Below are 15,218 nucleotides of genomic sequence, written 5' to 3' on the forward strand. Positions count from 1 at the left end.
AACACACTGGAAAAAAGGGACTTACAACCGTTTTTTCATCTTATGATTGTTGCAACATCCCCATGGTCATGTGATCAAAATTCAGATTCTTGGCAAGTGATTCATATTTATGACAGTTACGGTGTCCTGGGGTCATGTGATCTCTTTTGTGACCTGATAAGCAAAGTCAATGGGGAAGCCAGATTCACTTAACAACCGTGTTACTAACTTAACTGCAGTGATTCACTTAGCAAATGTGGCAACAAAGGTCATTAAATGGGGCAAAATTAACTTAACAAATGCCTCATTTACAAACAGAAATTTGGGGCTGAGTTGTGATCATGAGTACCTGTACTACACTTTGCATCTGAAGATGTAGGTGTTGCCCCAGGATATTTGATTCATTCCATGCTACTGATAATTTTTATTGGGCCCTCTCATCAACAAATGTCCCAGGTGCCCACTCCTGGGTGAATCCTAATGGACTTGCCTGATAGCAGCAGCAAATAGCAAAATCATTGCTGTCAGTGCCAAGCGGCTAGGAGCATCTCATAATGCTTCCAACATAGCACCACTATTTCTTCAAGCTTCCTAAAAATACAGGTGTCTAATAGAGCCAGCCCTCTTCATAATTTATCTATTTTACACTCTACCGGTATCTTTTCTCTCTTATCAACACAGGGTTTATACATATATAGCCTAACATATTTTTCGGAGTATAAAACGCACCGGAGTATAAGACAGAGCTTAGTTTTTGGGGAGGAAAATAGGAAAAAAAAATCTGCCTATCAGGTATTCATTTGGCTAATGTCCTTAGTCTGGTCAGCTTCAGCACATTAGTTTGCTGGTTTTGAGCGCGCATGCTTTTTATCCCCTGCTTGGGGATAAAAAACAGCTTCTAAAGCACAGCTGAGAGGGAGCAGCAATGAGAAAAGCAGGCAAAGCACTGAGATCGCTTCACTCACTAGCGACTGTTTAGGGCTGAAAAAAAGCTTCTAAAACACAGCTGAGAGTCGGAGGGAGCAGGCAAAGCATGTGAAAGATCGCTAGCGCCTCGTTAGGGCTGAAAAACAGCTTCTAAAGCACAGCTGAGAGTCAGAGGGAGCAGGCAAAGCCCTCGGAAGATTGCTTCACTCGCTAGCGACTGGTTAGGGCTGAAAAAAAGCTTCAAAAAAGCTACATTCAGAGTATAAGATGTACCTAAATTTTCAGCCTCTTTTGGGGGGGGGTGCATCTTATACTCCGAAAAATACGGTACTTCTTTTCCTCTGCAAATGCCTTTTTTAAAAAATGGAATAATGCTGACTTTCAAGAAGTTTGCTGTGTGAAACTAACTGTTCAGGAGTCTTTGTTCATTCTTGGGAAACAGTAAGCAAATTTGATTTGTGCAAGGCAGGCTAAGAAGCCAAAAAAAATTCCCATGTCAATCATTGAGGAGCGCTGAAAATCCCCCCCATAAACAAATTAGAGCTGTTCCTTTAAGCCGCTCTGTTTGCAGTCTCCAATGGAAAATTGCTTGGTGCTATATTTGTTACATACCTGTTTAATATTAGGAAAGAATCCTGTCTGCCAGGACCCAGCACTCCTACTCACTGGAAACTGGAACTGCTATGATGCTTGCATACTTGAGGCACACACATTCAGATGTACTGCCAAGGGAAATAGTCAGAAGGACTAATTTCCTGAGCACAGTACCCTTGTAAAAAATGACTCGGTGTACATAAAGCTGATTAGGGAAATATCATTTTTCCCAGCAGAGCCTTTTATTTAAGGATATGGAGAAATATAGATTAGATACAGATAAAGATGCATTCCCATGCCATCACTCTCTCATACTAATTTCCAACATGGTAGGATTTTTTTAAAAATTTTTTAGGAACAGTCTATAACAGTGATGGCTAACCGTTTTGCAAGGGGGGGGGGTCACGCACATGTCTGCCCACACCCATAATTCTATGCGCCCTGTGCATGCCTGTGTGACCATGGCACGGTAGGCCCGTTTTTTGCTCTCCCCAGCCTCCAGAGCCTTTCTAGGAGTCTGGGGAGGGTGAAAACGGCCTTCCCTACCTCCCCCGGGGGGGCCCTCCGGAGGCCGAAAATGGCCCATTTGCCAACTTCTGGTCCCACCAGAAGTTGGCAAATGGGCTGTTTCTGGCCTCTGCGGGTGGGGGAGGCCATTTTCACCCTCCCCAGACTCCTAGAAAGGCTCTGGAGGCTGTGGGAGAGAGAGAAAAACAGGACTTCCCCACCACCACCCGAGGTCCTCCTGAGGCAGGAAACAGTGTGTTTCCCTACTTCTGGTGGGCCCAGAAGGCCCGAAAAGAAGCTGAGCTCGCGTGCCCACCGATTTAACATCAGGGGTCTATAAGAAAGGGATATTTTGGGGTGGTCTTATAAATGTTTTGTATCAATCATTCTTTTATTAATACATTGGGAGAATTGTATTTAAAGTGGGGTGATCAGAAACATCCCACCAAATTACTTTTCCCAGAATTGTTTAGGAAGCTGTCACATTTATATAGCCTGCATACACTTTAAAAATCAGTATTTTCCTATCATTTTTTTCCACTAATCTATAATACTATGATTTACCTCAGTAATACAGGTAGTCCTCAACTTACAACAGTTCCTTTAGTAACCATTCGAAGTTACAACAGCAGTGAAAAAAAAAAGATTTATGATCATTTTCAATACATATAACCTTTGCAGCATCCCCATGGTCACATGATCAAAATTCAGGCGCTTGGCAGCTGACTCGTATTTATGACGATTGCAGTGTCCCGGGATCATGCAATCATCTTTTGTGACCTTCTGACAAGCAAAGTCAATGGGGAAGCCAGTTTCACTTAACAACCATGTTACTAGCTTAACAACTTTGACAGGAAAGGTCGTAAAATGAGGCAAAACTCTCTTAACAAATGTCTCATTTAGCAACAAAAAACTGGGGCTAAATGATGGTCTTAAGTCGAGGACTACCTGCAATATATTCTTTGGAAGACATTTTTTTTTATTTTTATTTTTTTTTGATTTTTTTAAATTCTGTGTAAAGTGCCCTTCAAAACCAGATTTTGCAAGATCGTTTGCTGTCCATTTGTAATATCAATGATAGTTAAATAATAATTAAAGCATACATTAAAATAAAAAGCAGCAATTAGACACTTAAAAACATTATTGCAGCATTGAATTTACATAATGATAGATTAAGAGGCCCATAAACTATAACCCTCTTTGCCTGGTACTGAAAAGATAATAAAGCTGGCACCAGACGTATCTCAGAAAGGACACTGAGTCAGAGAGGCTAAGGTAATATGAATGGCCATTCACATCCATTTTAGAACATGTTCATGGTATATTTAGTAAACTGGTAAATAGGAATTAATTAGCAATCAGCACCCAGCAGGACTTGATTAGAAATCAACTTTCTGCATTGGATCCCATGCTTTCAGATAGAACTAGAATGATTTTGTATCGTTTCTGGAAAAAAAACACCAAAACCTCATTACGTTCTTATGTTTTTCCATGGTTGGTTATCCCTGCTAATGTCTAATACAATGAAACAGGTGGAGAGGAACTGGCTGAGATGTGGAACAGTTTCCCAAAAGAGGGAAGTTGGTGTACCATTTTGCAGGCATTGCTGAGGGATCGAATCACTGATAACCAAAGCCCAGCAAAAGCAATTTGATATGTGGAGATATGCATCCTACACTGCCGGGGGAAAAAATCTTCCATTTAAACATTCTGTACTTTAGTAGTGTGGCAAAAGAGTTTCCTCAGCCTTGCTTGCTTGACTTAGGGAACAGGTTTTGATTGTCCCAAAGGAGGTAGTCTTTCGCTTTCAACAGAGTGGGGACTTCTAAAACTAACCTTCCCATGATCCTTAGGTTCTGTTTCCAAGGCCAGTAGCCAAAAGCTCTAAAAGGCAAGAATTCAGTCCCTGGGAAGACCGTTGGCCTGGGAAAGTTAGGTCTCCAAGTCAGAAGTCTAGAAAGTTATTAACTTACGAAAGCTGAAGTCCCCTCGTGTTTTGTTCACAGCCTTCCCTCCCCACAACCCCCCCCCCCAGGATACTAACTATATTTCTTTTCCTTTTTCTTTGTTCCGGTTGCCTCTTCCGACAGTGTTGGGCCGTATCTTGGAAGTTACCGATCTGCCCGAAGGGATCACACGTACTGAAGCTGACAAGCTCTTCACCCAGTTAGCCATGTCTGGTGCCAAAATCCAGTGGCTGAAAGAAACTCAGGGGCGTCCTGGGGGCGGGGGCGACAATAACCACGGGACTGCAGAGAACGGCAGGCATTCTGACCTTGCTGCCTTATACACCATCGTGGCCGTCTTCCCCAGCCCTTTGGCAGCCCAAAACGCATCCCTGCATCTCAACAACTCTCTTAACTGCTTCAAGTTGCGTATGGCCAAAAAGAACTACGACCTGCGTGTGCTGGAGCGTGCCAGCTCCCAATAGGGGCAGACAGAGGGGCGGGGAGGGGGGGGGCAACAAGCACATTGGACTGGCCTCTCCAGCCTCACCCCCCCCCCAACGGCCCCTTGACCAGCCTCCTTTAGTTCCACATGCGCCTCCCCTTCTTTCTTTTTTTCCCCTTTTTTAATTTGGGTGGTAGAGGGGGTAATTTCCTGGAGATATTTATATGGACAAAATGAAGAGAAAGAGACATTGATTTGTTTTGTTTTTGTTTTGTTGGGGGGGGTCTTCTGTTTTTTTTTTATTATTATTTTTGTGTGGAGGAACATGTCCTGCCCTTTGCCCCCTCTCCGGAACACGTGTATATTGTTTTGTTCAGCGTTGTGCCGCGGTACGGAGCCGTATTTAATTGCACATAACAGATGTTGGCTGGGTATATTCACTGTACATTTTATTTAATCTGGGTTTATTATTATTAATATTATTATTTGGTTTTTAAATATAAAAGAATCGTCTGTCACTTTAAAGCTGTTTCCTGCCTACCTCTCTTTCGCAAACTGAATGTTGGGAAACCCTTCACAAGCAAGTAGCGTTTTCATCCCAGTCATATAACATTAGGAGGCAGATCTGGAATATTATATTTGGCCTTTTGGGGGTGGAGGGGAGGGAGGGAAAAGGTAAGGTTAGCTATAACCTTAAGCCAGAGCCAGTTTGAACCTGGAGTTATACAGTCAGTTTTGTCCAGTGGGTAAGCCACCAGGCTACAAACCAGCAGACCATGAGTTCAAGTCCCGCCTTAGCCATGAAAGCCAGCTGGTGACTTTGAGCCAGTTATTCTCTCTCAGCTCAGCCCACCTGACAAGGTGGTGGTTGTGGGGAAAATAGGAAAAAAAGGAAGATGTGTTTGGATATGTTCGCCGCCTTGAGTTATTTGTAAAAATAATAAGGTGGGATACAAATTAAATTAATAATAAAATAAATGTAATAAGTTGGCACTGAATTCTCGGATACCTGAGCAGCAAGTAGTTCGAATCTGTGTTTTTATCCCAACGCAAATGTCAGGTAAGATGCCCTTTGGAGATGTTCCCTTTCCTCCTCCTTACTGCACTTTAATTCAGAAGAATTGCAAACAGAATTGCATACAAAAGGGACACAACAGTTAAGATCATAGAGTTTTTACATGTTTATGTATATATATAATCCTAGTTTGTATTACGTGAAAAAATAAGGTACTTGTGAAACAAGTCATTTTTTTTCCTCCTCAGCCACAGCAGCAGAGATGTGTGTAAGCGCATTTTGTGTTTGTATGTGTAGCACTAAATCAACACTCCCTTTGTTTGGGTCCTATTTTAGTTTATGTTAGGTTTAAATGCCCATTGTATTTTGCCCCCAGAGCCTTAGATGAAAATTTTAGCCTAATACATTACAGTGCAATATATTACGATTTTAGATTTGCATCCATCATTTACTTTCAGTTAAAATTTACTCTAATCAAAAAAACTTCCCCATGATCTTCAAATGTGAATACCCAGACGTGTTGTTTTTCTTTTTTCTTTTTTTAATTTGATTTATATGCCGCCCTTCTCTGAAGACTTAGGGCAGCTTACAATGTGCTCAGCAATAGCCTTCATCCTTTTGTATATTTATACAAAGTCAGCTTATTGCCCCCGCAACTGGGTCCTCAATTTACCTACCTTAGAAAGGATGGAAGGCTGAGTCAACCTTGAGCCTTGGTGAGATTCGAACCTGCAGTAATTGCAGGCAGCTGGTCTTAATAACCAGCTTAATAACAGGGTGCCTTAAACCACTGTACTACCAAGGCTCTAGTGTTGTAGATGTTTTGCTTCTGATATTTAGTTATACAGTTATTGCTTGATTTAATAACTTGGTAATTTGGTGACTGCTAAAAGATGATCGATTTTTACAGTCCATTATTTTAACACTGTTCTATTTGTAGAAGGAAAGCTATAAAATCTGAGTTATGATACATGATGCCATTGGAAAGGCCTGGCCTATGTCCTCCCCAATTGTATAATATTTGCTGCTGTTTACATTTTAGCGGCAAAATGGCCTGAATGTTATGCAATTGGGGAGAACTTGACATAGGCTAGGCCTTTCCAATGACATCATGTATCCTAGCTCTGATTTTATGATGTCTAATTTCAGATTGCCTATTGAAAAAAGAAGCACGGGGTCAAGTGATAAAACCTTGTAGAAGCCTTTTCCAACTCAGTTATGCTAGAACTGCAAATCCCAGAATTCTCAAGTCATGCTAGCCAGAGGAAGAATTGTGGGATTTGTGGTTACAGTACCTTGGAGGAGAAGATGTCAAGGTGACAATGGCTGCTATATATGAAAAAGCAAGAAGAAAGGGTGTTTTTTTTTTCCAATAACAGTTTTCTACAGAGTTAATCTGTTATCCTTAATTAGTTAATAACCCCTCTGAATTGGATAATTCCTTTTTTAAAAATGTAAAACCTCTTGGCAAGTACGAAGCGTTAGGAAATAAAGTTGTTTTAACAAAGAATTTTTTTCTGAAAAGGCAAAGAGAGTTGCTTGTGGTTTAATAATTGCATGAAATTTTTCAGTGTGAAGAAGGAAGGCTGAACAAGTGAAGTGCTGCTCCACAAGAATTGCTTTGAAACTCTTCGGCTCTCCACAGCAATTTCGTATCTAGGATTAGAGGTTACAAAATTTTAACTTGCAAGACTGACAAGCAAGCATCATGTACGGAATCTTCTCAGTTTAGAAATTACAATACATAAATCCAGTATCGTTGAAGAGCTACAGTGAGATGGATTCCCAATTGGTACTATGTATGTGGTAGCTTTTGTGTAGAATTGTAAAGCATCTAGATCTTGGCTAAATAATGTTTTTCTCTTTCGAAATTCATGGGAGGAATAGAATCAATCCCTTAATGCAAGCAAAACTTTTGCAGTTGATTTGCAGGTAAATGATACTTTAGTATCAATCAGATACGAATTTTGTAATGGTTATGTTCAGTTCTGGATTTGCTTTAAGAAAACAAAGCTATACAGGTACCCCTCGATTTACAACAGTTCATTTAGTGACTTCAAAATTACAACAGCAGTGAAAAAAGTGACATGACGGTGTTTCACACTTGCAAACGTTGCAGCATCCCCATGGTCACATGATCAAAATTCAGGCGCTTGGCAGCTGACTCGTATTTATGACGATTGCAGTGTCCCGGGATCATGCAATCATCTTTTGTGACCTTCTGACAAGCAAATTCAATGGGAAAGCCAGGTTCACTTAACAGTCATGTTACCAGCTTAACAACAATGTGGCAAGAAAAGTCGTAAAATGAGGTAAAACTCACTTAACAAATGCTTCACTCAGCAACATAAATTTTGGGCTCAATTGTGGTCGTAAATTGAGGACTACCTGTATTGTATTCCAGAAAATTTTAGAATTATATGAAGTACACATAATCAAATGACTTTTAGCATAACGTGTTTGGTTCCATCCAGTCTTGATGTAGAACATTTAAAAGAGGCCTTGGTAGTACAGTGGTCTAAAGCACCCTGTTATTAACACAGCTGCCTGCAATTACTGCAGGTTCGAATCTTACCAGGCTCAAGGTTGACTCAGCCTTCCATCCTTTCTAAGGTAGGTTAAATGAGGACCCAGTTTGTGGGGGCAATGAGCTGACTTTGTATAAATATACAAAAGTATGAAGGCTATTGCTTAACGCATTGTAAGCCGCCCTGAGTCTCCGGAGAAGGGCGGCATATAAATCAAATTAAAAAAAAAAACCATATACTGTATATTGAGCCTTGAAACTCCTCTGTATCTCTTCATTGCTGTTGAATCCAAAGGTTGAGTTCATAGATTGAACGAAGTACTATTGCAGTTAGCCTACTTTCCCCTGACTGGCTGATTTACAGCAATTACAAATTGAATGGCTTAGTATGATGTGTGAAGACAGCTCTTTAATTCAAATACCTTTTACATCCAGGACATTAACAGTCATGGGTCCCTCTGTGTCTACTTTTGACTCCTGATTGACTATGGGAAAAATGTGGTGAGACCCCAATCCTTTCCGCACACTATGCTGTTAACAGAATTAGGTTGGTTCATCCACTTTAAGGGGTGTCTTTTATTCCTAGGGAGTATCCTAAAAATTTAACCCACTCTTAGTTTTTATAAACCATGACTTGGTGTGTTATAGCAATTATGGATTAATTAACAAGCCGTGGTTAAACACTCATTGCAAAATGCAACATGGGACTCCAAAATGGTTGACTGTGGGGAGTTTAGTAGACAAAAGTTTTGTGCATTTATTTTTTCCCTTGCATTATTAGGAGGAAATATTCTCTTGAGAATTGTTGTTTTAATAGAAATGGCCGAGGGCCATGATGGTGAACCTATGCCACGCGAACCTATGGTCCCACCGGAAGTTGGCAAACGGGCTGTTTCCGGCCTCTGGAGGGCCGTTTTCACCCTCCCCAGACTCCTAGAAAGGCTCTGGAGCCCGGGAAGAGAGAAAAACAGGCCCACCGGGCCATCACATGCCAGGAGCGGGAAAAGCAGGGGGGGTTGCAGGAGTGGGGCATGTAGAATTATGGGTGTGGGCACACACGTGTGAACCACCACCACCCCCTGTGCTCCCCCCGCTCCTGGCACGCGATGGCAACAGGGTTAGCCATCACTGGCCTACGAATTGTTCACCCTTGGTGCAAGAGGTCAACTCAGCCTTCGAGTTGGCCATCAAAAGTATACAGCACATTCAAAAGTTGTAATTTACAGTGCACTCAAAATGTACATGTCCTCAAAAGTAATATCAAACCTCAGACGGTTGGGCAAAATCAAGAAAGGTAAGAATTGCGCAAAATTTTGGTGTATACTAGTAAATATCAGTGCAATTCAGAATCTTAGTGCAGGACGAATTTCCTTCGATTAGTTATTAGTGAATTCATTAAGGTGTTCCCCTCAAGTCTGCTGTGCTACTTCATCACGGAAGGTGTGTTCGTGAGAGGGAAGAGGGAAGGAAGAATGCTAAGGGCAGATGTCAGCAACATATACATCTCATTAGGGCCACCCAAGGCCTGAAGGTCATCTCAGCTGCTCGACTAAAAGCCAGGCACCTATATTTCAGCACATTGATATTGCAGCAGCAATATTAGAAGATGCTGGAGGTGGATGATTATTTTAGTGACACCAACGACATAATTTCATAGTGCTTGGGAGAACACTACAAATCTCTATTTTACCAAGAAAACCACATAGATGAGACAAGATTAAAATGAATAACAGTGTGCCAGATGATGGGTTCCCCAGGTTGGATGACACTCAAAATGCTACTGAAGAACCGCTAAGAATGTTTCTGATACTAAAGATGTTTAGGTCATTGCTTGTTTAATGCCTTGGGACATCTAATTGCTGATGTCATGCAGGAAAAGAAAATACGATGCTGCAAAGACAGAATCCGAGTAGAAACAAACTGCCAGAAGTAAGAACATGGGAAAGCTCACCACAGTGAAAGATGAATAAGGTCAACTACATGTGGACATCTTTGGCATCAGCAAATCAAAATGGACTGAAATTGGACACTTTCAGACTGAGGACTATGCTGCTTATTGTTGTTTTAACCAGTTGTGTCTGACTCTGGGCGATTTTATAGGCAAGTGCTCTCCACGCCACCCTGTCAAGAACAGCTTCTTTCAATTGTTGGATGTTCATCTTTGTATCAGTTTTGATGCTGTTTGTTACTCAGACGTAAAAGCAGTGTTGTATTCCAAGGGAAGATCTAGCAAGGGCAGTGTTTGGGCAAAATGCAATCAATCTAATAAAAGTTAGACTTCGTAGACACCCTTTTAATACAATGATTATTCAACTTTATGATCTAACCCAGTGGTGAAATCCAATTTTTTTTATTACCGGTTCTGTGGGCGTGGCTTGGTGGGCATGGCAGGGGAAGGATACTGTAAAATCCCCATTCCCTCCCCACTCCTGGGGGAAGGATATTGCAAAATCTCCATTCCCACCCCACTCTGGGGCCAGCAAGAGGTGGTATTTGCCAGTTCTCCCAACTGCTCAAAATTTCCGCTACCGGTTCTCCAGAACCTGTCAGAACCTGCTGGATTTCACCCCTGATCTAACCACAGAGGAAGAGGAAGTTGAAGAAGTTTATAGTTAAATTTACTCTGAAATCAACAGAACCTGCGAACAAAATGCACTGGTTGTGGTGGAGATTGGAATGCCAAAACTGGAAATATTAAGGAAGAAGACGTAGTTGGATCCTATGGCTTGGGTAACCGAAATGAAGCAAAATAACTTATCAATGTCTGCAAGTCCAGTGAATTTCTTCATTGCCAACATAGTCTTCCAACAATCAAAATGATGCTGATGTATATGGACATCATCAGAAGGTGCATAGAAATCAGATTGATTAAATAATTAGTACAAGAGGTAGAAGATCCTTCCTTCTGTTATAGTGGCATAGATGTGGTCAGAGGCTGACTTTGGAGCAGATGATGAACTATTCATTGCAAGTTACAAGTCAAGTAAAGGAGGAAGGAAGAAGTGTTCCGATTTCCACCACATGAGCTTATACCAACCATTTTCAAGAAGAACATCAGGAATTAATGTCCTAATTGAAAGGAGCCAGAGGAATGGTGGAATGAAATAAAAAAGGGATGAATGTGAAAAGGGACTGCCAAAGACCAAGAAATAAAAGAAAGCAAACAATGTAAAAAAAAAAAGGGGTGGAAAATATCAATTAGAGAAATCAAAGAAAAATCTCAGGAAGGACCATAACAAAGAATTTCAGAGAACTGTCAGAAGCGTAAAGGAGTAATATTACAACATGTGATAAGAGTAGGAAATATGCTTTTTCCATGGTGGCTCCTGCCCTGTGGGACACTTTGTTTCCTGAAATTCGAGAGGTTTCTACCCTCACCAGCCTTCCACAAAGCTTCTGAAGATCTGGCTTTTCCCCTAAGCAATGGAATAAGATTGAAAAATTGCACATTAGAAATTTGACTTAGCACTTAGGTCTTCATTATTTTTAATGCTTTAATGTGTTTAGTTTTATAATACATTGTATGTTATATAACTTCTCATTGGAAGTTGCCCAGAGTTGGTTAAAAGATGGGTAGCTATAGGCATATTTTAAATAAAATAAATAACATTAGAACCGTCATTAAAAAGGCACAACAAAGAATGCTCTTCCTGCGTCAACTCAGAAAGCACCGACTGCCCAAGGATCTGCTGATACAGTTCTGTAGTGGAATTACAGAGTCTGTCATTTGTACTTCTCTGTCTGGTTTGGTACAGCAACCAAACAGGACAGGCACAAACTGGAACAGACAGATAGGACTGCAGGAAAAAAAATTGGAACCAGACTGCCTTCCACTGAAGACCTTATTCCATCAGGCTGGCCTGGCCTGTTTCCCTTTTTTCCCTTTTTAAAACGTAAATTTTAATTCGTTTTTAATTTATTGGGGTGTTTTAAATCTGTCTTCGGCCAAATTGTTTAATTTGATTTTATTCAGTTTTAAATTTTGTATTTGTTTTTTATCGTTCACCGCCCTGAGTCCTTCGGGAGTAGGGCGGTATACAAATCAAATAAAACTAAACTAAAACCAAACTAAACTATATACTGCATGAGCTAGAAAGAAGGCTGAGAAAATACCTACAGACCTCTCACATCCTGGACATAAACTGTTCTAACTTCTTCCCTCAGGATATTGCCACAGGGCATTGCATGCCAAAACAATTACGTACCAAGACAGTTTTTACTCATATGCCATCACTCTGCTAAACCCATAATTCCCAACAGCATTGTCTATGCCGAAAAATATTTAACCATGTAACAGGACTGTATTACTATCCTTCTCCTCATCCCTATTACCTACTCCCATTGGTTATCTTACGGCTGTCATTTTGTTGGTTGTATCTTATGATTTATGATTGTATCTTAAGATTTATGATTTAATCATTTTGTTGCTGTATGTATACTGAAAGCTTATGCACAGGAAACAAATTCCTGGGGACTGGAGGCTAAAACATATGAAGAACGGTTGCAGGAATTGGGTATGTCTAGTTTAATGAAAAGAAGGACTAGGGGAGACATGATAGCCGTCTTCCAATATCTCAGGGGCTGCCACAAAGAAGAAGGAGTCAAACTATTCTCCAAAGCACCTGAAGGCAGGACAAGAAGCAATGGGATGGAAACTAATCAAGGAGTGAAGAAACCTAAAACTAAGGAGAAATTTCCTGATAGAACACTTAAATCAGTGGAACGACTTGCCTCCAGAAGTTGTGAATGCTCCAACACTGGAAGTTTTTAAGAAGAATTTGGACAACCATTTGTCTGAAATGGTGTAGGGTTTCCTGCCTGAGCAGGGAGTTGGATTAGAAAGCCTCCAAGGTTCTTTCCAATTTCTATTCTATTCTATTCTATTCTATTCTATTCTATTCTATTCTATTCTATTCTATTCTATTCTATTCTTCAGAGAAGAATTCATATAATGAAATAGTGGGGGAGACATGTAGGACAGAGAACTGATTTACTGGCAGCCAGACCAGCTGTGGGCAGTATTCATGGCAAAAACTCTACAATGGCCAAGATCTTTGCCAACTTTGAGGAAGGCTGGTGCCAAAGTATGAGATATCCCAGGAAGCAGACAAAAACAAAAAACCCAGAGGCAAACTCTTTGCAGTACTGCCCCATTATTGTATTAAATCTCCCTTTTGTGTTGTAAATAGCAATCTGTGTGATACTTTGCAAAATAATAAGATTTAGTCTTGACGTACTGCATTAGTGAGCCCACAGACAGGCCAGATGCATTCAGTTCCTTGCTTCAGGTCAGCCTTGCAAAAGCTAGGACCTTCCAGATTTATTTGATTTCAGCTCCAATGGCTGCTAGTCCTTCTCTAAGCGAATAACTATGTTTTCTGCTATAAGCGTCTTATAAACACCATTCATTTTCTGAGATTTGAATATAACTTGAAATGGCAGGTATGTACAATAAGTCAAGTTTGTTTGAGGGAGGAAAAAAGCATATCAGTCCTCTGGTCTTATTTATTTATTGATTAGATTTATATTCTACCTTTTATTCAGCTCAAAGGGGTATATGTAGTTCTTTCTCTTCTAACAACGCTGTAAAGGAGCTTCACTGTACATTTATTTATTGTTTATCCTGCCCAAGCACTACTTCCTTCCATTTCCCTCGCAACCTGACAGGTAGGTGAAGGCTGAATAAGTGGCCAAAAATCACCCAGTGAGCTTTGGCGGCCAAGGGTGGACTAGAACCCAGCTCTCCTTTGGGCCAGTCGATTACCTAACCATGAAACTGCTAACCAAATCAGCTTGCTTTTCAAGAGAAGCTGGGATTTCTGCTGTCATACCTTGGATCCAACGTGTTTAACCTAGAGGCAATTTGTCCAAAAGAAAGAAAAAGGTTTTATTTCTAGTTTGGAAACCTGGGCAGGAGAGCGGGGTGGATTTTGTAATGCTTTGCTGCCAGGTCCTTGCATGAGAAAATCTGCAATCTAGAGAGTTAGAAACGAAATATCAAGCCTTCGTTTTACCTAATTTTCAGCAAGCAACCTATATTGATGAGAAGTCTTAGCTTGAGACATGGGTGCAAATTTCTGCAGCACTGAGCAGTCAGAATTTGTTTCTTGTCTTGGGCAAAGCAGCCCATCTCCGGGCCAGTTTGGGACAAATCTCAGGCCTTCCAGTTCTTCCAAGGGATAGGCAGATCTGATCAGCTACTGCCTCCTTTGGTCCTGTTTTTGGCCCGCAACTCATGCCCAAATCCAGGCTCAGATTTCTCTGTGTCAGCCCAGCCCATGGAGGGCAGCTGTTCATTCCTTTCTTGTCCTGTCACTCCCGAAGCATTTACATCTTGAGACCCAAGAGGAAAATTGAAATTATCCTTGGCAAATCTCTAAAAGATGTTGGGGAGAATGGAAGAGAGCTGAGTTTGGGACAGTTTGGGAAAGATACAATTAACAGGAATACCTCCTCTCTTTTAGAAAGTAAGTATTTCCCCCCCTTTTCCCCCTAGTCTTATTATTTATAAGTTTTTTAAAAAACAGGAATACAAAAATCTATTCTGAGAATTGGAAAGCTAGAGAGTAAAGTGTCCCCTTTGAAAATGTGGCCTGTTGTTTCTCCTTGTTAAGCTTCCTGTATTTGAGATGCGTGTCTGTCCAATTTATGGAGGTCAATAATGGCTGAATTCTAGAAGATCTGGAGTGGGGATTGGTATCACAACAGAGAAATGGCATTTTATGACTGCCTGTAGGCCAGGGAATATGATGGGATCCTTGTATACTGTCATTTGTAATTTGAGCTGCTGCCAGTGTTCAAGACTGGCCTAAGATTTCATTTTTGCAGGACCGTTTTTTCCCTAGATGTTTGAGTTCTGCAGGGAAAAAATTGCACCTGTTACCAGCTCAGCAAGTCTCATTCTGAGAAGGAACAGAGTTGAGGCAGGGGTGAAATCCAGCAGGTTCTGACAGGTTCTGGAGAACCAGTGGCGGAAATTTTGAGCAGTTCGGAGAACTGGCAAATACCGCCTCTGGCTGGCTTCAGAGTGAGGTGGGAATGGAGATTTGGCAATATCCTTCCCCTAGGAGTGGGGAGGGAATGGGGATTTTGCAATATCCTTCCCCTGCCATGCCCACCAAGCCACACCAAGCCCACCAAGCCACGCCCACAGAACCGATAGTAAAATAAAAATTGATTTCACCACTGGGTTTCAATCTGTGGCCCTTTGCAGCTCCCAGGAGGCAAGATAAGGGCCTGCTTCCTAGGTTGAAATGTGAGCAATGATTTAGGATGTGG

At 41.1% G+C, this 15,218-nt stretch overlaps 2 protein-coding genes across 13 annotated transcripts in view; both read left to right on the plus strand.

Moving 5' to 3' along the window:
* The window catches only part of R3HDM2 (R3H domain containing 2), a 198,240-nt gene extending 193,317 nt beyond the window's left edge, over positions 1-4,923 (plus strand). For all 11 annotated transcript variants that reach the window (XM_070937993.1, XM_070937992.1, XM_070937995.1 and 8 more), the window contains one exon: positions 4,098-4,923. In XM_070937993.1, coding sequence (XP_070794094.1) covers positions 4,098-4,438 — 341 coding nt within the window. In that variant the 3' untranslated portion in view covers positions 4,439-4,923. The remainder of the gene's footprint in view (positions 1-4,097) is intronic.
* Positions 4,924-14,267: 9,344 nt separating this feature from the next.
* STAC3 (SH3 and cysteine rich domain 3) overlaps positions 14,268-15,218 on the plus strand; it is a 33,756-nt gene continuing 32,805 nt past the window's right edge. For both annotated transcript variants that reach the window (XM_070934986.1, XM_070934987.1), the window contains exon 1: positions 14,268-14,407. The gene's annotated coding sequence lies outside the window, so the exon portion shown is untranslated. The remainder of the gene's footprint in view (positions 14,408-15,218) is intronic.

Source organism: Pituophis catenifer, unplaced genomic scaffold (assembly GCF_029215685.1).
Source record: "Pituophis catenifer annectens isolate HBS135680 unplaced genomic scaffold, rPitCat1.0.hap2 SCAF_2, whole genome shotgun sequence".
Lineage (NCBI taxonomy): Eukaryota > Metazoa > Chordata > Lepidosauria > Squamata > Colubridae > Pituophis > Pituophis catenifer.